Source organism: Cervus elaphus, chromosome 4 (genome assembly GCF_910594005.1).
Source record: "Cervus elaphus chromosome 4, mCerEla1.1, whole genome shotgun sequence".
Lineage (NCBI taxonomy): Eukaryota > Metazoa > Chordata > Mammalia > Artiodactyla > Cervidae > Cervus > Cervus elaphus.
Window position 1 is genome coordinate 48,541,087 of NC_057818.1, and position 20,185 is coordinate 48,561,271.

Consider the following 20,185-nt stretch of genomic DNA (forward strand, 5'->3'; position numbering starts at 1 on the left):
TTAATACATTTGAAATTATATGAAAATCGAAAGGTCCAAAAGGAAACTGGAGCCAGTTTGGGGAAATTCCTGGTAGTCCAGTGGTTAGGACTTGGCAGTTTTACAGGCATGACCCGAGTTCAATGCCTGGTCTTGGATCCTGCAAGCCATGTGGTGTGGCCAATAAATAAATAAAAGTAAAATTCTGCTTAAAAAGAAGCTGGAGCCAGTTGCTTTGGGGGAGAGCATGGTGTCCCAGTTTACCACACTCTCTACCTCTCCCTCTGGTCTGCCTTTCAGCCTACCTCAGTCTTCTATGGACCTCCCTGGCGCCTATGGGCTTGGGAAAGACTTAGGTGTGTGAGCTCTGAGGTCTCGCCTCTCTGGATTCAAGTCCACCCCAACGCCTCACTGGCTATGGAACCCTGAGTGTGGACTGTCTCTGAGTCTTTTTTCTCATCTGTACAAGTGAACAGGGACACATGTTCCTTACAAAGATGAGGTCACGTCAATGTAGCAGTTGCCATGGCATCTGGGACCTGCTGTTAGCTGATGCCGTTGTTGTCTTTATTGATGACTCCCCCAGCTATAGGAGGGAGGAGGACGAAGACAGGATCAACCAGGTTCACACCTGGTGCTGTTGCAGAGCAGGAAGTGACCCTTTGGGGGAGGTGTCAGAGCTGGACGGGGAAGTTCCACCAGCACAGGGCATCCTGGCAGCTCCTGAGCTGAAGAGGGAGGCAGGCCACATGGGGATCCAGAGAGGAGGTGCTTTGGGGTCACACTGACCGGGGGCTGCCCGCAGGGAACGTGGTGAACGGCATGATTGCCCGGCAGATGGTGGACATGCTTGTGGAATCCTCATCCAACGTGGAGATGATCCTCAAGTTCTTTGACATGTTCCTGAAACTCAAGGACATCGTGGGCTCTGAGGCCTTCCAGGACTATGTCACTGATCCCCGTGGTCTCATCTCCAAGAAGGACTTCCAGAAGGTGGGTACTTGGAGGTGGATGGGTGGGGGTGCCAACAGCCACTTGTGCACCTGCCTGGCTGCCTGCTTTGGTCAAGAGATTCCTCTGGGCACCTCCATTTCTTTATCTGTAAAATGGGAATAAAACCATTCTTGGAGGGTTTTTTTTTTTTGGTGTTTTTTTAAATATATTTCATTTATTTAAGAATATTTTTTAGCGGTGCTGGGTCTTCGTTGCTGCGCCAGCTTTTCTCTAGTTCAGGCGAGCAGGAACTGCTCTCTAAGTTGAGGTGTGTGGGCTTCTCATTGCGGTGCCTTCTCTCGTGGAGCACAGGCTCTAGGGTGTGTGGGCTTCAGTAGTTGTGGCTCCCCGGCTCTAGAGCACAGGTTCAATAGTTGTGGTGCACAGACTTAGTTGCTCTGTGGCATGTGGGGTCTTCCCAGACCAGGGATTAAACCCATGTCTCCTGCATTAGCAGGCAGATTCTTTACCACTGAGCCACCAGGGAAGCCCTTGGATTTTTGTTTTTGTTTTGGCTGAGCGGCATGTGGGCTCTCAGCCCCCTAACTGGGATTGAACCTTCCCCGCTACATCGGAAGCAGGGAATTTTAACCACTGAACTGCCAGGGAAGTCCTCCTTGGAGTTGTTTTAAAGATGAAATGCATTAATACAAATAAGAACCAGTATTTCTATTATCATTATTAATAGTCATAATTTTATCATTATTATAAGTAGAGATGGTTATTCATTTGATAAACATCCATTGGGTTTCTTCTGCGTTGGGCCCTGTGCTGGCAGCATGACCATGGACAGAGCAACAGCTGAGACAGACACAGCCCTGCCTTCATGGGGCTTATAGACTAATGGGAGAGGCAGTCACTAAAGACCACTGCAGGTCTAAATAATGAGACTGTTAGGAGGGAGATGCAGGAACCAGCTTTATCCAGGAGTCCACTCACCTGGCTTTGCCATCCTTTCTACCCCAGGTAAGTCACTCATCTGCTCTGAGCCTCAGGCTCCTCATCTGTGAAATGGGGCTAAGATAATAACATTAACTGTTTCAAAGGACAGCTGTGAGAGTGGGCAGTGGGTGAACAGTGGATAGTGCCTGGAACACAGAATACAGGAGATATTACCTGTTATTATTTCTGTTATTACTGCCAGATCTTTTCCATCACTATTTTATCTTTTTTGTTTCAAATAACTTCAGGCTTATGGAGAGGTTGCCAAGAACATTACATAAAATTTCTGCACACCGTTTCACCCAGATTGCCAATATGTTAACTTTTTACCTCATTTGCTCTGTCAGGATTCTCCTTTACCTCTAAATACTTCAGGTAATGAGAATGAGTTCATTCCCTTACATAACCGCAAAACATTTATGCAAATCAGGAAATTAACTTTGACACAATGCTGCTATCTACAGATTTTATTCAATTTTCACTCTTGAAGGAATTTTTTTCCCTTGTCAAGGATCCAGTCTAGGATCAGGGATTGAATTTAGGCATCCTTTCTCTTTGCTGTTCAGTCACTCAGTCATGTCTGACTCTGCGACCCCGTGGACTACAGCATGCCAGGCCTCCCTGTCCCTCACCATCTCCTGGAATTTGCCCAAGTTCATGTTCATTGCATTGGTGATGCCTGTCTCTTTAGCCGTCTTCAATCCAGAACCCTTCCTTGGTTTGTCTTTGTCTCTTATGAACTTGACATTTTTGAAAAATAGAGGCCACTTGTTTTAGAGGATGGCCCTTAGTGTGGGCTTGTCTGAGTTTTCCTTGTGATTCAACTGAGGCTATAGACTTTGACAGGAATATCAGAGAAGCACTATTCATTCTTGGTGAATCATATCAGGAGGTACGTGCTATGAGTTCTTCACATTTCAGTTTGTGTTAGCTCGGCTCACTTGGTGAAGGTGTTTACCAGGGTTTCCACTGTAATGATCTATTGTTCCCCTTGGTATCTTGTGAGGATGTGCTTTGAGACTATGTAAATATCCTGTACTCAGGTTGGCATCCATCAGAAATGCTTATGTCAAATGGTTGTTACTCTGACAGTTGATAAATGGTGGTTTTCTTTTACCTTTACTGTGTGTGTGTGCTCAATCATGTCTGACTCTTTGCGACCCCAGGGGCTGTAGCCTGCCAGGCTCCTCTGTCCATGGAATTTTACAGGCAAGAATACTGGAGTGGGTTGCCATTTCCTACTCCAGGGGATCTTCCTGACCCAGGGATCAAACCCACATCTCTTGTGTCTCTTGCATTGGCAAGGAGATTCTTAACCACTAGTGCCATCTGGGAATTAGATACCTTTCAGAAAATTTTTATTGCAATATAGTTGATTTACAATGTTCTGTTAATTTCCACTGTACTGCAAAGTGATTCAGTTTTACATATACATATATATATTCTTTCTAATTATGGAGTATCACAGGATGTTGAATGTAGCTCCCTATGCTATACAATAGGACCTTGTTGTTTATCCATTCTATATGTAATAGTTTGTATCTGCTAATCTCAAGCTCCCAATCCTTCCCTCCCCCGCACCCCCTCTTGGCAACCATGAGTCTATTCTCTATGTCTGCGAGTCTGTTTATGTTTTGTAGATATGTTCGTTTGTGTCATATTTTAGATTCCACGTAGAAGTGATATCGTGTGGTATTTGTCTTTCTCTTTATGACTTACTTTGCATAGCATGATAGTCTCTAGGTCCATCCATGTAGCTGCAAAGTCATTATTTCATTAATTTGTATGGCTGAGTAGTATTCCATTGTATACATGTGCCACATCTTCTTTTTATGTCTTTATTTATGGCTGCGCTGGGTCTTCACTGCTGCATATGGGCTTTCTCTGTTTGCGAGCAGGGGCTACTCTTTGTTGCCCTGTGTGGGACAACACATTCTATTGTGGTGCCTTCTCTTGTTGTGGAGCATGGGTTCCAGAGCATGCGGGCTCAGCAGTTGTGGTGCGCAAGCTCAGTTGCTCCGAGGCGCGTGGAATCTCCCCAGATCAGGGATTGAATCCATGTCTCCTGCAATGGCGGGCAGGTTCGTAACCGCTAGACCACCAGGGAAGTCCCCATACCACTGGGATGACCCATTCATTGGCTGATGGACATTTAGGTTGCTTCCATGTCTTGGCTATTGTAGACAGGGCTGCTATGAACATTGGGGTGCAGGTATCTTTTTTAATTAGTGTTTCGTCTGGGTATATGCCCAGGAATGGGATTGCTGGATTATATAGTGATTCTATTTTTAGTTTTTTTAGGGAACCTCCATACGGTCCATACCAAACATTCCCATCAATAGTGTAAGAAGTTTCCCTTTTCTGCACAGGTTAGGTACCGTTTTACTAAAAGGAAGAGTTTTTCCTTTCTCCTCCATTTACTTGTTTGTTTATGCATTTGTTCATTCATTTATATTGGTATAGACCTATGGCTTCTTATTTTATTCTAGGGGTTGCAATTGCTGCTGTCCGTCAGCATTTAAATAAGCCCAGGGTCACCCCAGTTAAGTAGAAAGTGTCCCATGCCTCCCAGTTGTCCTCCCTGCCTCGCTGTCTCCCCGCTTCTCAGCCACGCCTCCCAAGAGCTGTCTACACTTGCTCACTCCTTTCTCACCTCCCACTCCTTCCCTCATTCGGGGTTTGCTGGCTTCTGTCCCTGTCACTGTCCTGAAACTACACCAACTAAGATCATCAGGGATCTCGCCACCCTACATCTCTCCTCTGACTTGTCATCTTGACAGCATTTGCCACAGTTGGCCATTTCCTCCCCCACCCCTAGCAATGCCTGCTTCCCTGGGCATCTGTGCCACCCATCCCTGGGACCCCTACCTTCCCTGGCAATCCCTCACAGATTTTTTTTTTAAGATTTTTAAAATGTGTACCATTTTAAAAGTCTTTATTGAATTTGTTACAATATTGCTTCTTTTTTTCTATGTTTTGGATTTGTGGTCCCAAGACATGTGGGATCTTAGCTCCTTGAACAGGGATCAAACCTGCTCTCCCCGCAAAGGAAGATGAAGTCATAACTACATTGCTATCCCTAAGCTTTAGGAAGAAGAGCTAATATGTATCATGTTCTCACTCTGCCAGGTCATGTGTGTAAATGAATGGTAATTTACAGCAACCATGACGTAGTAAGGACTAGTTTTTATTCCCATTTTACAGAAGTGGAAACTGAGGCACAGAGAGGTGGAAGTGCTCTGTTTAAGGTCACACAACTAATTAACAAGTCTGGGATTAGAATTTAGGCAGTCTGACTCCAAAGTACACTGCCTCCAGGGTCATCCATTTACTAGCGCAATAAAAAGTCAATGAGCATCTCTTGAGTGCCAGACATGCTCTGAGGAGTTCCAGCCCTACTCTCTTGACCAGCAGATTTTCAGCGAGAGTCTGAGGAGGGAGGGCTGCAAAAGAACCAGAAAACATTATGCAGGCGCTAAAGTTGTGTCATATATATGCCACGCTGTGTGTCATGTGGGATGTTAGTTCCCCAACCAGGGATCGAACCTGTGCTCCCTGCAGTGGAAGCATGGAGTCTAACCACTGGACTGCCAGGGAAGTCCCCTGCATCATTTATCATTTTTAAATGACTCTACTCAGCAAAGGAAACCGTCAACAAAATAAAAAGGCACCTTACAGAATGGGAGGAATATTTGCCAACCACATATGTAACAAGGGGTTAATATCCAGTGCACACAAAATTTTCATGATAACTCCAAAGCAATAAAATCAATAAATCTATTTAAAAGTGAGCAAAGGACCTGAATAGACATTTTTTAAAGAAGGCATACAAATGGCCAACAGGTACATGAAAATGTGCTCAATATCACTTATCATTGGGAAAATGCAAATCAAAAAAACCACAATAAGATATCACCTCACACCTGTTAGGATGGCTGTTATAAAAAGAGAGAGAGAGAGATAACAAGTGTGGCAAGGATGTAGAGAAAAGGGAACCTTTGACCATTGGTGGTGGGAATGTAAACTGGTGCACTATGGAAAACAGAAGAGAGGATTCCTCAGGAAATTAAAACTAGAACTACCATACGACCTTGCAATCCCACTTCTGGATATCTGTCCAAAGGAAATGAAACTGTTATTTCAAAGAGATATTTGCACTCTCATGTTCACTGCGGTATTATTCACAATAGCCAAGGTGTGGAAACAGGCTAAGTATCTGTCAGTGGGTGAATGGATAAAGAAGGTGGTGTGCGAGGGGACATATGTATACCTATGGCTGATTCATGTTGATGTTTGGCAGAAACCAACACAATTCTGTAAAGCAATTATCCTTCAATTAAAAAATAAATAAATTTAAAATTAAAAAAACAAAAGTAGAAGTACTACCAAAAAAAGAAGGTGGTGTACGTATACACACAATGAAATATTATTCAGCCGTCCATTATTTTTTATAATTTTATTTATTTTATTATTTGTATTTATTTTGGCTGTTCTGGGTCTTCGTTGTTGCACGGTCTTTTTGCCAGTTGTGGGGGCTACTCTCTAGTTGTGGTATGTGGGCTTCTCCTTGCCATGGCTTCTCTTGTTGTGGAGCATGGGCTCTAGGGCATGTGGGCTCAGTAGCTGTGGCCACGGGCTTAGTTGCTCTGTGGTATGTGGAATCCTCTGGGCCCAGGGATTGAACCCATGTCCCTTACATTGGCAGGCGGATTCTTATCCACTGGACCATCAAGGAAGTCCTGCCATATATTCTAGAGATATAGGGAGTGCCCTGATTATTTTTAATAGGTGTCTAGTATTCCACTTTGCATATATATTATGGTTTATTTGATAATTTCCTATTTTTCTTCAAAAATAATTTTTTATTCTTATTGGTATTTTTACTTACCTATTTATTTTTTTGACCATGCTTTGAGGCATGTGGAATCTTAGTTCCCTAACCAGGGGTCCAACCCATGCCCCCTGCATTGGAAGCACAGAGTCTTAACCACTGGACTACCAGGGAAGTCTCTGATTATTCCCTGTTGATGGACACTTGCTTTGTGCCCAGTCTTTGGCCATTACAACGCGTGCTTTCATTAGGGTTGCCATGCATGGTTGTACAAGCCGTGCACTGTACAAAGGTGCCAATTTATAGCACAGATATTGTAAATTTGTACCACAGGCTTCCAGCAGATGGAAGTAAGTGTATTGAAGAAGGCTCCTTATGGGCCACTAGCAATGCTGACTAGGACAGTTTGTACGTACATCATTTTGTATGTGCAGTTGTGTCTGAAGACAGACTTCCAAAAGTGGGATTGCTGGGTTAAACGGTAACTGCATTTGTCGTTTGGACAGATTTTGCCCTCTGTTTTTCCTTCTCATAAGCAACATGTGAGGCTGCCTTTTCCCCACAGCCTCACCACCAGACCGCATTTGTCAAACATTTGGATTTTTGCCAATCTGATAGGTGAAAAAGGGTAGTGCCGTGCAGTTTTAACTCACATTTATCCTGTTATGAGTGCAGTGAAACCTCTTTACACATTACTTTGGGCTTCCCAGGTAGCACTAGTGGTAAAGAACCTGCCTGCCAGTGCAGGAGATGTAAGAGACGCAGGTTCAATCCCTGGCTCAGGAGGATATCCTGGAGGAAGGCATGGCAACCTACTCCAGTATTCTTGTCTGGAGAATCCCATGGACAGAGGGTCCTGGTGGGCTGTGGCCCATAGGGTCACAGAGCCAGACACGACTGAAGTGAGTTATCATGCACACGTTACTTCTTTTGTATCACGTGTTCAATGAACTGACTACGCCCTTGGCTTTCTCTTCTACTGGGATGTTGGCAGTTTTCTTCTTGATTTCTAGGAGCTCTTTATATATGGGACTGCTTATAACTTTGCTAGGTGTACTTCTTTTTCCTACTTCATCATTTGTCTTTTGCCTTTGCTTATGATGACTTGTTTGTTTATTTGTTTTTTGGGGGGGAGGAGTTTGGGCATGCATAAAGCTTATTTTTTAAATTAAATTTAGTTTTTTGGCTGCACTGAGTCTTCATTGCTGTGCTTTCTCTAGTTGCAGTGAGCGGGGGTTACTCTCTAGTTTCCATCCAAGGGCTTCTCATTGCAGTGGCTTCTCTTGTTGAAGAGCACGGGCTCTAGGCACACAGGCTTCAGTAGTTGCAACACAGTAGTTGTGGCTCATGGGTCCTAGAGCATGCAGGATTCAGTAATTGCAGCACTCAGGCTCAGTAGTTGTGGCACATGGGCTTAGGTGCCCCGTGGCAAGTGATATCTTCCTGGACCAGGGTTTGAACTCATGTTTCCTGCATCGACAGGCAGATTCTCAACCACTAGACCACCAGGGAAGTCCAAGACATAATTTTTATGTAGAAAATCATTTAAAATATTTTTATTAATTTTAAAGAAAATAGGTAATACAGGGGTACATTCCTTCTGTAAAAAAATTCAGAACATATAGCTATGGTTGAGGTTACCTTTGATCCCTATCTCCAACCCATTTCTCATCACACCTCTTCAAAGGCTGCCACGGTTATCCTCTTGGTGTTCAAATCTCCAGGCATTTATTTCTGCATTTCCTTCCATATGTAAATCTGCATTGAAAAACATACAGAATTATTTTAGGGTTTCCCAAGCTCTTCATGGTTGACAGAGTTCTTGACAGTTTGCAAAACACATCTCCAATGATAAGTACTTGGCAGATTCCAAAACATCTACCACAGTTTGGAAAGCCCTTCCTGGTGGGTGAAAACATATCTCAGGCTACTAATTTATTCTGAGCACTATTTTGTAGTTTTCTTTGTTTTTTTTTTTTATTAGCAAATGTTTTTGTACATCTTTCTGAATTCAAGACTTCCTTTTAAAAACATCTTTATTGAGATATAATTCATATACTATCAAATTCACCCATATAAAAGGTATAATTTAATGGGAGGGGTTTTTTGGTATATTCACAGAATTGTGCAGCCATTGCTACAATCTAATATTAGAACATTTTAATCACCCCCAAAAAAGAAACACCATGCCCTTTAGCAGTCACTTCCCATTTCCCCCACTCAGGCCCCTGCCAACTGCTAACTTGCTTTCTGTCTCTATAGATTTGCCTATTCTGGACACTTCATATCAATGGAACTGTCCAATATATGGTCTTAAAAGGGTTTCCTTTTATTTACCAAGCCACAGTGTCATTATCATCCCTAACTGAAAACAAAGCAATGAAGACAAATGAAAAAGATCCATAGCTCATTAAATCATCAGATGTCTGGTCTGTGTTTTAATTTCCAGATCTTCAAAATATCACATATAACTTTTTGTAATTTCTTTGAAGCAGCATCCAAACAAGGTCACCTAGTGCTATTGATTGCTAATTCTTCTCTTAAAAAAAAAAAAAAAGCTTTATTTCTTTCTTTATTTTTTGACCTTGCGGGGTCTTCGTTGCCGTACAGGCTTTTCTCTGGTAGCAGCGAGTGTGGACTACTCTCTAGTTGTGGTGTGCGGGCTTCTCTTGTTGCGGAGCACAGGTTCTAGAGCGCATGGGCTTCAGTAGTCGTGGTCTCCGGGCTCTAGAGCACAGGCTCGATAGCTGTGGTGTACGGGCTTCATCGCTCCATGGCATTTGGGATCTTCCTGGACCAGGGGTTGAGCCTGTGTCTCCTGCATTGCAGGTGGATTCTTTTCCACTGAGCCACTGCCACCAGGGAAGCCTAGTTGCTATTTCGTTAAACCTCCTTCGATCAACTGCGATCCCTCCTTCACTTTTTCCTTACCTGGCAGTTTATCTGCTGGAGACCCAGGTTGCTGATCCAGTAGAGCAGCACAGCCTGATAGAAATACAGGGACTTCCCTAGTGGTCCAGTGGCTAAGACTCTGTGCTTCCCATGCTGGGGGCCCAGGTTCAATCTCTGGTCAGGGAAGTAGATCCTGCATGCTGCAACTAAGACCCAGCACAGCCAAATAAGTAAATAAATATTTTTTAGCAAGAGATACAATGGGAGCAACACATACATACAGTTAAGGAATTTCTAGTACCTACACTTTTTAAAAAAGTGAAAAGAAACCCATAAAATTATTTTAAACAATATATTTTATTTAACCTACTGCACCAAAATAGTATTTTGACATATAATCAATATAAAAATTATTAGATATTTTAAATTCTTTTGTTTACACTGTCATCAAAACCCATAAGTATTTTATACTGTTGCCACATCACACTTTGCACCAGCCACGATTCTATGGCTCAGTAGCCACATGTAGCTCATGGCTCTCCATAGATAGTTCTTTATTAATTGTAGAGTTTCCTGCCTTTGGATCTGGCTGATGCAACCTTATGGTAGCATTTAATCTGTTCCTCTGTCCCCTGCATTTCCTGCAGGCTGGGACTTAGGTCATGAAGCTTGATCAGACTCAGGTTTGGAGTATTTGTTTTTATTTATTTTTTTGCCAGCACCTTCCTTTGTGGTGCTTCATACATCCATTAAGAAGCACAGCCTGACCCCTCATCACTCCTTTTGTGATGTCAGCAACCATCAGTGCTTGATGCCCAGACACATTAGTTCATTAGAAATTGCAAAATGGCGATATTCTCATTTCTAAATGTTTGACTGTTACCCAGCTTCACGTGGTTTCCCAAACCCAAAGCATCATATGATTTCCCAAACTTTACAAATCTTTATATTTTACAACATGCTTTTCAGTTATTTTTATGATTTAAAAGATAAGGTCAGCTTTTTTTTTTTAAAAAAAAAAGGACTTCTTGATTTTCCAAAATTGTAACAGAGTTAAAAAGTCTTCTCAGTTTTCAAAATGCTTAATTCATTTGACAAATATGCGCTGAGCGCCTACTGTGTGTAGCAGTGAACAAAACAGAGACCCCCACCCTCAGAGCTGATCGCCCAGTGGGGAGAGACAGATGAAAATAAGTAAACAAGATAATTTCAGGTTATAACCTGTGGTATGAAGTAAATGAGCAAGGTGGTGTGCAACAAAGCGTGATGTAGTCAGCTCTGTAAATTGGGTGGTCAGGTAGGGCCTTCCAAGAGGGGGACATTGAAGCCGAGATCTGAAAGCTACCCTGTAAAGGTAGGAGAGCTTGTGGCTTCCCCAGCAAAGGGAACAGCAAGTGTAAAGGCTGAAAAATGGAAACAAGAGGGATGCAGAGGAGGCCAGCGTGGCTGTTGAGAGGGAGAGAAGAAAAAGTCTGAGAGGTGATGGGGGAGGATGTGCTGAGCCTGGTTGGCTGTGGGGAGGGCTCTGACTTTTAACCTGAATGAAATGGAGCTAAGGGAGGATTCTGAGCAAGGGAGGGATGTGATCTGACTCAGAGGTTTACAGGGTCCCTCCAGCTGTGTGTGTGGGGTCGGGGGAGAGACTCTGGGGACAGAAGAGGAGGAGAGAAACCAGGGAGGAGTTACTGTGACCCTCTAGTGGGGGATAGAACCATGGAGGGGGAAGAAGTGTCCTAGATCTTTTGAAAGTAGAGCTGACAGATTTGCTGATGGATTAGGTGTGGGTAGTGAGATAAAAGGGAGGAATCAAGGATGACTCAAAGATTTTAACTTAAGCACCTGGGTGGGTGGTGATGCTATTCCTGAGATGGGTAAGACTGTGGGAGGAGAGGTTTTGAAATCAAGAGTTCAGTTCTGGCCTTTTCCACACAGAGATGTCAGATAAGGCTTCATCTGTCAAGTGTATGGATTCTGGGGAGCAGTCAGGGCTGGGATGTAGACTTCACAATCATTGGCATGGGATGGCTTTCCGAGGCTTGAGCCTCAAGGCTATCTCCATGGAGCGTGTATATCTCAAGAAAAGAGTGAAGATTTCAGACCTGGGGCCCCTTTAACCTTTAGAGGTCTGAAAGAGAAGGAGACTCCAGCAGAGGAAACTGACAGCAGTCAGAGAGGAAGGTATTTCGAAAGAAGGGGACAGGCAAATGGATAATGACAAAGAGAGAGCAGCAAATCACAAGAGCATGCATAGTCCAGGACTGATTGGAGGGGATGGAGTCCCAGGCCCCATGCCGAGCCAGGTGGGGGAGTCAGATTTTAAGAGGGGAAGTGTCACACTGTATCATAAGGAGTCAGGTTGATGGAGCGACAGTAGAAGGTGAAGAGTTCCTGTGTGATTATGTCTCCACGCTCTGTGGTTTTTAGAGCCCTTCATGATTTGCAAAGCATGTTACTCATTTAGAAAGCATTTTTGCAAAGTTCTTGGCTACAAAGCACTTTTTAGAGCCAGAAAATTTCGCTTCTGTTCATACCCAGAGCAACGTTTCGCAAACTGCATGTGGCAACCCATCTGTTGGTCATGAAATTAATTTAGTTAAGTCATGACCAGCATTTTTAAAAATAAAATAGAACATTGCGGAGTGTGTTACATAGCGAAAGTCAGAGTTGTGTCCTGAAATCTTTTTTTTTTGGTCACATTATAAAATGCATTCTTACTGTGGGTGCTGTGAAAACATTTAAAAGATTGCCCCAGAGAACCTTTTGCAAAAAGTGCCCAGAGAGCAGTAGGAGAATATTCAATGAAAGTGTCTGTAAAGTAAAAAACTGGAAATAATCTCAATGTCTGTCATTAAACCTTCTCCTATGAAGGCTGTCAATTTTCTTTCCTGGAGTCTCCTTCTCTTCCAGATAGAATGCTGTATTTGTAAAACAAGAATACTACACAGCAGTGAAAATGCATTCATCTGACCTATACATCAACATGGATAGGTCTTGAAAACACACAGTTGAGTGAAAAAGATACATGATTATAATAGCAATTCTTTATATCAAAATAAGGTACAGGATACCAAATATTTTTGTGAGAAAATGACAGAATATAGATAGTAGAAGTACTGACACATACTTCTTTTTTTATTGAAGTGGAGTTGACTTACAATATTACATTAATTTCAGGTATACAGCATAGCGATTCAATGTTTTTATAGATTATACTCCATTTAAAGTTATTATAAAATATTGGTTATGTTCTCCTTGCTGTACCATATATGCTTGTAGCTTATTTATTTTATATGTATTTTGTACCTCTTCATCCCCTTCCCCTATCTTGTCTCTCCCCCTTGTCCTCTCCTCAGTGGTTTGTTCTAGTTTGTTCTCTATGTCTGTGAGTCTGTTTCTGTTTATTCTGTTTTCTGCTACGTTAATTTCTTTTTTAGATTCCACATAGAAGTGAACACATCACTATTTGTCTTTGTCTGATCTGTTTCACTAAGCATAATACCCTCTAGGTCCATCCATGTGACACACAGTTCTTTCTTAAAAATTAACTAATTAATTTTCTTTTTGGTTGTACTGGGTCTTCATTGCTTTTCCCAAGGCTTTCTCTAGTTGGGATGAGAGGGGCCTCCTCTTCATTGTGGTTTTCAGGCTTCTCAATGCAGTGGCTTCTCTTGTTGCAGAGACAGCCTCAAGGCTTTCGGGCTTCAGTAGCTGTGGTGCACAAGCTTAGTTGCTCCAAGGCATGTGGAATCTTCCCGGACCAGGGATTGAACCGGCGTCCCCTGCATCGGCAGGCAGATTCTTAACCACTGCACCACCAGGAATGCCCTGACATATAGTTCTTGGGAAGGATAGCCCAACCCCAGGATAGTGGTTACCTTGGGGGAGGGTGGGGAAATGGAGTAAGAGACGGGTACACAGAGGACTCCAATCGCTGCTGGTATGTTTCAGTTCTTAAAAATATAGTAGTTGAAAATATGTTCATCGTGAGCATTTGTTAATTCTGGGGTGATGAGTATATGACTTTATTCCCGGTTGAGATTTGGAGGCCTCCGTTGTATTAGGTGCCAATTATGTGAAAATGGGAGGATGGGGGACCAAAGGGCCTTGGGGAAGGGGTAGAGGTGGTGGCATGTACTGCTATCAGTCAGGGCCCTGGCCTTGAGGGGGCTGGCCTGGAGGAAAGAGTAAGGATCTAACTGGGTGATAGAGGGTGCTGTGTGGACAGGATAGCAGGACTGACCTTTGAGGGAGAGATACAACCAGCACAGGGAGGGAACCAAGGAGAGAAATGCCACAACTCCATTCTCCTCCTGTTCCCTGACCCCAACTGGGTGGCTCCCAACTGCAGCCAGAGGCTCAAGAGAGTCTGTGGTACAGACCACAGGTGCCAGTCTAAGGGGAGAGGGCGGGACGATGGGTGGAGAGCAGGATGGCCGGCAGGAAGCTTGGGACAGCATCCCTTTACCAGCTGCTACCTGAGTGCTGGGGGGCTTCCCAGGTGGCTCAGTGGTAAAGAACCCTCCTGCCAATGCAGGAGACATGAGATGCAAGGTCAGTCCCTGGGTTGAGAAGATGCCCTGTAGGAGGACATGACAATCCACTCCAGTATTCTTGCCTGGAGAATCCCATGGGCGGAGAAGCCTGGTGGGCGACAGTCCATATGGTCACAAAGAGTTGGATATGACTGAGCGACCAAGCGTGCACACGAGTGCTGAGTTTCATCAATTCACATCTTACCACCAATGAAAAATGGACTCACTCTGACAGTGGATGTGTGGCTCAGCTTTGTGGAAATGCAACATTCAGTAATTTTTAAAATATGTATTTATTTATCGACTCTGTGGGATCTTCACTGTGGTGCACAGACTTAGTTTCCCCAGGGCATATGGGATCTTAGTTCTCCCACCAGGGATGGAACCACTGTCCCCTTGCATTGGAAGGCGATTCTTAACCAGTGGACCACCAGGGGAGTCCTAGCATTCAGTATTTTAATAACTGGTACAGTCTCACCCATGTCAACCTCTGGGTGTCAGCCGTGGGTGGTGATTATATGATCTTGGACTTTTCTGTCTTTATGAAAAGTCCATAGTGGTTTCAGGAAGAGCATCGTGGCTCCCCAGGCCACACTTCTGACCTCCCCTCCTTTCCCCACCCCAACCCCTGCCCCCTGCCAGGCCATGGACAGTCAGAAGCAGTTCACCGGTCCGGAAATCCAGTTCCTGCTTTCCTGTTCCGAAGCGGATGAGAACGAGATGATCAACTGCGAGGAGTTCGCCAACCGCTTCCAGGAGCCAGCCCGCGACATCGGCTTCAACGTGGCGGTGCTGCTGACCAACCTGTCTGAGCACGTGCCACACGACCCGCGCCTGCGCAACTTCCTCGAACTCGCGGAGAGCATCCTCGAGTACTTCCGGCCCTACCTGGGCCGCATCGAGATCATGGGGGCCTCCCGCCGCATCGAGCGTATCTACTTCGAGATCTCGGAGACCAACCGCGCCCAGTGGGAGATGCCCCAGGTCAGCGGACCCATGCACGTGCCTGCTCGCTTCCCAGGGCTTCTGGGACATGCCCCTCGCATGCTTGGACCCCACATGGGGCAGTGCATGCTTTGCAAATCTCCTTTGCAGACTCCACTGGGCCCCTGCTCCATTCATGCAAGCCCATGCCCACCCTTTTGCACACGTTGTATGGGTACTGCTCTGCCCCTGCAGACCTCTAGCTCTCCCATGCCCACCTTGTGCAGACTCAGCCTGTGCATGAACATACCCTGATATGGGGCTTCCCAGGTGGCTCAAAGATAAATAATCTGCCTGCAATGCAGGAGACGAGGGCTCGATGCCTGGGTTGGGAAGATCCCTTAGAGGAGGGCATGGCAATCCACTCCAGTATTCCTGCCTGAAGACTCTGCATGGATAGAGGAGTCTGTGAGCAGCTACAGTCCATGGGGTCACAAAGCGTTGGACATGACTGAAATGACTGAACACAGAGTATACATACCTTGATGCAACACGAGCAGCATTGGCATGCCCTCAGTGTGGCTGCTCACACCACGCCTGCCTCTTGCACACACACCCTGGGAGCTCTTAACAGTCCGGATGCAACTGTACCCACACTGTGTACTTGATCCCACGTGGTTACACCCACCTCACCTTACCAGCAGCTCCTGGTATGCTCTCTCTCGACACTGGCCTGCCGTGCCCACTCTTTTGCACACTCACTCTGAGGGCTCCGGGATGCCCTAATGCTGGCCCATCCCTCACCAGTCACCACGTGCGTGCATGCCAAGTCGCTTCAGTCGTGTCTGACTCTGCAACCCTATGCACTGTAGCCCACCAGGCTCCTCTGCCCATGGGATTCTCCAGGTAAGAACACTGGAGTGGGCTGCCATTTCCTTCTCCACACCAGCCACCACGTGTGCCCGCAAATGACCTCTGAGTTCCTAACACACAATTCCCATCTCACTTGTGGGTGCACACTTCTGGGCCCACCTGTGGGTGCACCTGTCTTGCACACTCACTCAGAGGATGCCAGTGTGCCTTCCTGAAGCCTTGGCATGCCATATGGTTGCCTGCCCCTCACTCATTCACCCGCATGCCCTGGCACACCCATGCTCACCCATAAGCACTTGGACCGCCCTCTACAACATGTTCACAAGGCGTGGCCAAGCCTACCCCTTGACCTGATGTGCCCCTAATATGCCCAGCCCACGGTGTTTGCCCCTTACATACTGACTTGCTCCAAGAGTACACTCACACGGCCCTGGCGTGCCCCCAGTCCACCTCACACTCTTAGCCAGCACGTGGTTCCCATCCCCCATTCTCTCACATGCCCATGTGCCCCTCAGGCAGGTTCAGCCCCTGTTGTCCAAGTGGCCCTCCTGCTCACAATCACCATGCATATGAAGGCTGTGTGCCCCTTGCACTCACACTTCCTTTTTCTTATTTTTTTCGTATTTTGGCCATGCTATGCAGCATGCAAGATGGTTCCCCAATCAGGGATGGAACCCAGGCCTCCGCAGTGAAAGCACAGAATCCTAACCCAAGGCCACCAGGGAACTCCCCCCCACTTCCCTTTGGTTTCTCAGAAGCCCCCCAGGCACCCACACACTCCTCCTACTTGCTCTGCACACCCTTCCCACATCACACAGTCCATGAGGCTTGCACTCCCATCACCTCCTCAGCCCTGGGCCCCTCGACGCTCCTCCTTGGTGAGACCTGGCTCCTGTACTCCCAGGCTTGTACCCCACTCTGAACCCTGCCCTCATCTTCCAGGCCCTCTTACACTTATTCCTGGGTCCCCCTGCATACGCATCCTGGTGCATACACACAGCCTGTATGAACCATAGGCCCCTCCCACATTTTCAGGACTTCCCAGGTGGCTCAGCGGTAAAGAATCCACTGCCAATGCAGGAGACATGGGTTCAAGCCCTGGGTCAGGAAGATCCCCGGAGAAGGAAATGGCAACCCACACTAGTATTCTTGCCTGGGAAATCTCATGAACAGAGGAGCCTGGTGGGCTACAGTCCATGGGGTCGCAAAAGAGTTGGACATGATTTAGTGACTAAACAGCAGCAAGAGCTCACATTTACAGCCTCTATCCCCGGTTTTGCCCAGGTCCACGCATGCCTCCCCATATGTCCATGTCCGCTGAGCTCACTGAGTCCGGCATGGCCGCCTGCTCCCCCACACCCTCCCATGCCACCTTGGCCCCCTCCACCGATACCTCCCTGAGCCCCTTGCACCCCCTCACAAGGCTTCTGCACATCGGCTCCCATCACATACTCCTCCGGAACCCCCAAGATTTTGCTCACTCTTATGTATCCCTTGAGGCATCACTGTACATTCATCCTGCTCTCCAATCTGCCTTAAAAGCCATCGCATCATCCTCGCACGCAGGATGGCCACAGGTCCCTTCATATGCAGGAAACCATGGCTCTTCACTGGCCCTTCACACTCTGGTGCCTGCTGTGGGAGCTCCAGCCCCCACCTCTGCCCCTCAAATGCACTCCACGGGCACCCTTTGTTAGCGTTATTCCTCTAAACACTCACTTCTTCCTGCTCACTCCTTCCCATTCCCACCTTCTAGTGATCCCAGGAGTCCATGTCTGCCTGCGCGGCCCTCCAGCGCTCAAACAGCAGTACCGAGATAGCAGGCACTGTGGGGCATTTCCTAGGCGCCAGGCCCTGTTCTAAGCACTCAGCATCTATTAACTCATAAGGGGAAACTGAGGCCCAGAGAGTTCCATCTAACAGTGGTAGAATCGGGATTGGAACCCAGACAGGCTGGCTGCAGAACCTTTGCCCTCAATCACCATGCCCTCTTTCTCAAAGAAGCCAAAAACATCGATTCTGGAGCCAGCTTGTTGGGAATTCAAATTCCACGCCTATCACCTTTCGGCTGCATCACCCTGAGCACGTGACTTTCTGGGCCTCCACTTCCTCATCTGTAAAATGGGGATAACAGCCCATACATCTGCGATGGTTTATAAGGATTAAATGTGATTACGATACGCAAAATGCCAGGATACTGGCCCTGGCCCTGTTGAAATTCTTCCAAGTGCACCTACAGCGAGCGCAATACAGGTGCGCTCCTCGAAAATAAAAACCACGATGATGCTTATAACAGCGGCGAGCGCCCGGCCGCCTTCGCTCTGGTCCCAACTGCCCGCCGACGGCGCCCCCATCATGTCCCCTCCGCCCCGCGCTGCAGGTGAAGGAGTCGAAGCGTCAGTTCATCTTCGACGTGGTGAACGAGGGCGGCGAGTCGGAGAAGATGGAGCTCTTCGTGAGCTTCTGCGAGGACACCATTTTCGAGATGCAGATCGCCGCGCAGATCTCGGAGCCCGAGGGCGAGCCGGAGGAGGACGACGACGAGGGCGCGGGCGCGGCGGAGGCGGGCGCCGAGAGCGCGGAGGAGGGTGCCGCGGGGCCCGAGGGCACGGCGGCCACGGCGGCGGCGGGCGCCACGGCACGGCTGGTGGCGGCCGCGAACCGGGCCATGCGGGGCCTCAGCTACCGCAGCCTGCGGCGGCGCGTGCGGCGGCTGCGGCGGCTCACGGCGCGCGAGGCAGCGACCGCGGTGGCCGCACTCCTCTGGGCGGCGCTGGCGCGCGCGGGCGCGGCAGGCGCCGGGGCCGCGGCGGGCGCGCTGCGCCTGCTCTGGGGCTCGCTCTTCGGCGGCGGCCTGGTGGAGGGCGCCAAGAAGGTGACGGTGACCGAGCTCCTGGCGGGCATGCCCGACCCCACGAGCGACGAGGTGCACGGCGAGCAGCCGGCCGGGTCCGGGGGCGACGCGGACGGCGAGGGCGCGGGCGAGGGCGCGGGTGATGCCGCCGAGGGTGCGGGCGACGAGGAGGTGGCGGACCAGGAGGACCCGGGAGTCGCCGACGGGACGGTGGCCGTGGCCGATGGGGGGCCCTTCCGACCCGAAGGGGCCGGCCTCGGGGACATGGGTGACACGACGCCGGCGGAGCCTCCCACGCCCGAGGGCTCGCCCATCCTCAAGAGGAAGCTGGGGGTGAGAGTGTGGGCGGGGGCTTGAGGGCTTTGGAATGACTGAGGTAGGAAGGAGGGTGAGAAAGGGGAAGAGAGACTCTAATAGAGGGTGGGTGGCAGTGCACAGAGAGAAGGAAAACAAAAAATAACAATGAGAGGGCCTGAGAGATGTAGAGACACACACAAAGATGGACACAGAGATGGAGACCTGGAGAAAGGTTCTCCGTAATACTCGCAGTGTTTCTGGGAACCACGGAGGAAAAAGATATCTGGAAACAAATAGAGCCAGCGATCCAGAGACCGAATTAGAGGAGAAGGGGGATCAAGATCTAAAAAGATCCAAGATGGGGTCAGAGACACTGGGAAAGACCCTCAGAGATACAGGCGATTGTGGGGAATTAAGTAGCCCACTTGATGGAAGCCCCTAAAGCATTATCAGGCCCTCAGTGCAGAGAGTGCCCTAGGGGTGCGGTTGTCAAGGTGATGAGAGGCCACACCCGGAGAAGCACTCCACTGGGGGTCTGCCTGACTCTGCACAGTGCTTTGGTCAAGGCTGCTCCATCTTTCTGAGCCTGTTTCCCCTCTGTAAAATGAGAGTTATAATCCCTTTTCTGGTGGGGGTGGAAGGAGAGTACAACTCAGATTGCCTAGGAGAAAAGTGCAGAAGGGACATGGAGAGGAATAGGCAGGTCTGGGAGGCCCTGAGGGTGCAGGCTCCGCCCTGATACTTGCCCTGCCGCCAGGTGGACGGAGAGGAAGAAGAGCTGCCTCCAGAGCCGGAGCCAGAGCCGGAACCCGAGCCCGAGAAAGCTGAGTGAGTGGCCTCAGGTGCAAGGGGCCCAGACCCCATCACTGCCTCCCTCATGGACTGGGAGCCTCCCGAGGTCAGGGCCTGAGGCTGTCCTGGTTACCCTGTGACCTTAGCATCACTCAGCCCAGGCCCAGACCCAGAGGAGGGCCTCTGTGAAAGGCGGTAGAGGAAGAAATGCTCCTCTCTTCCCCATAAGCCTTTCTACCAGACGTTCCCTTTGCCTGCAGCACCCTCCCCCATGCT

General features: G+C 47.8%; 1 protein-coding gene across 5 annotated transcripts in view; it reads left to right on the forward strand.

The window, feature by feature from the left end:
* Positions 1–20,185, forward strand: part of RYR1 (ryanodine receptor 1) — a 125,310-nt gene that overhangs the window by 93,234 nt on the left and 11,891 nt on the right. For all 5 annotated transcript variants that reach the window (XM_043894492.1, XM_043894498.1, XM_043894483.1 and 2 more), the window contains 4 exons: positions 785–972; positions 14,812–15,153; positions 18,347–19,153; positions 19,875–19,945. In XM_043894492.1, coding sequence (XP_043750427.1) covers positions 785–972; positions 14,812–15,153; positions 18,347–19,153; positions 19,875–19,945 — 1,408 coding nt within the window. The remainder of the gene's footprint in view (positions 1–784; positions 973–14,811; positions 15,154–18,346; positions 19,154–19,874; positions 19,946–20,185) is intronic.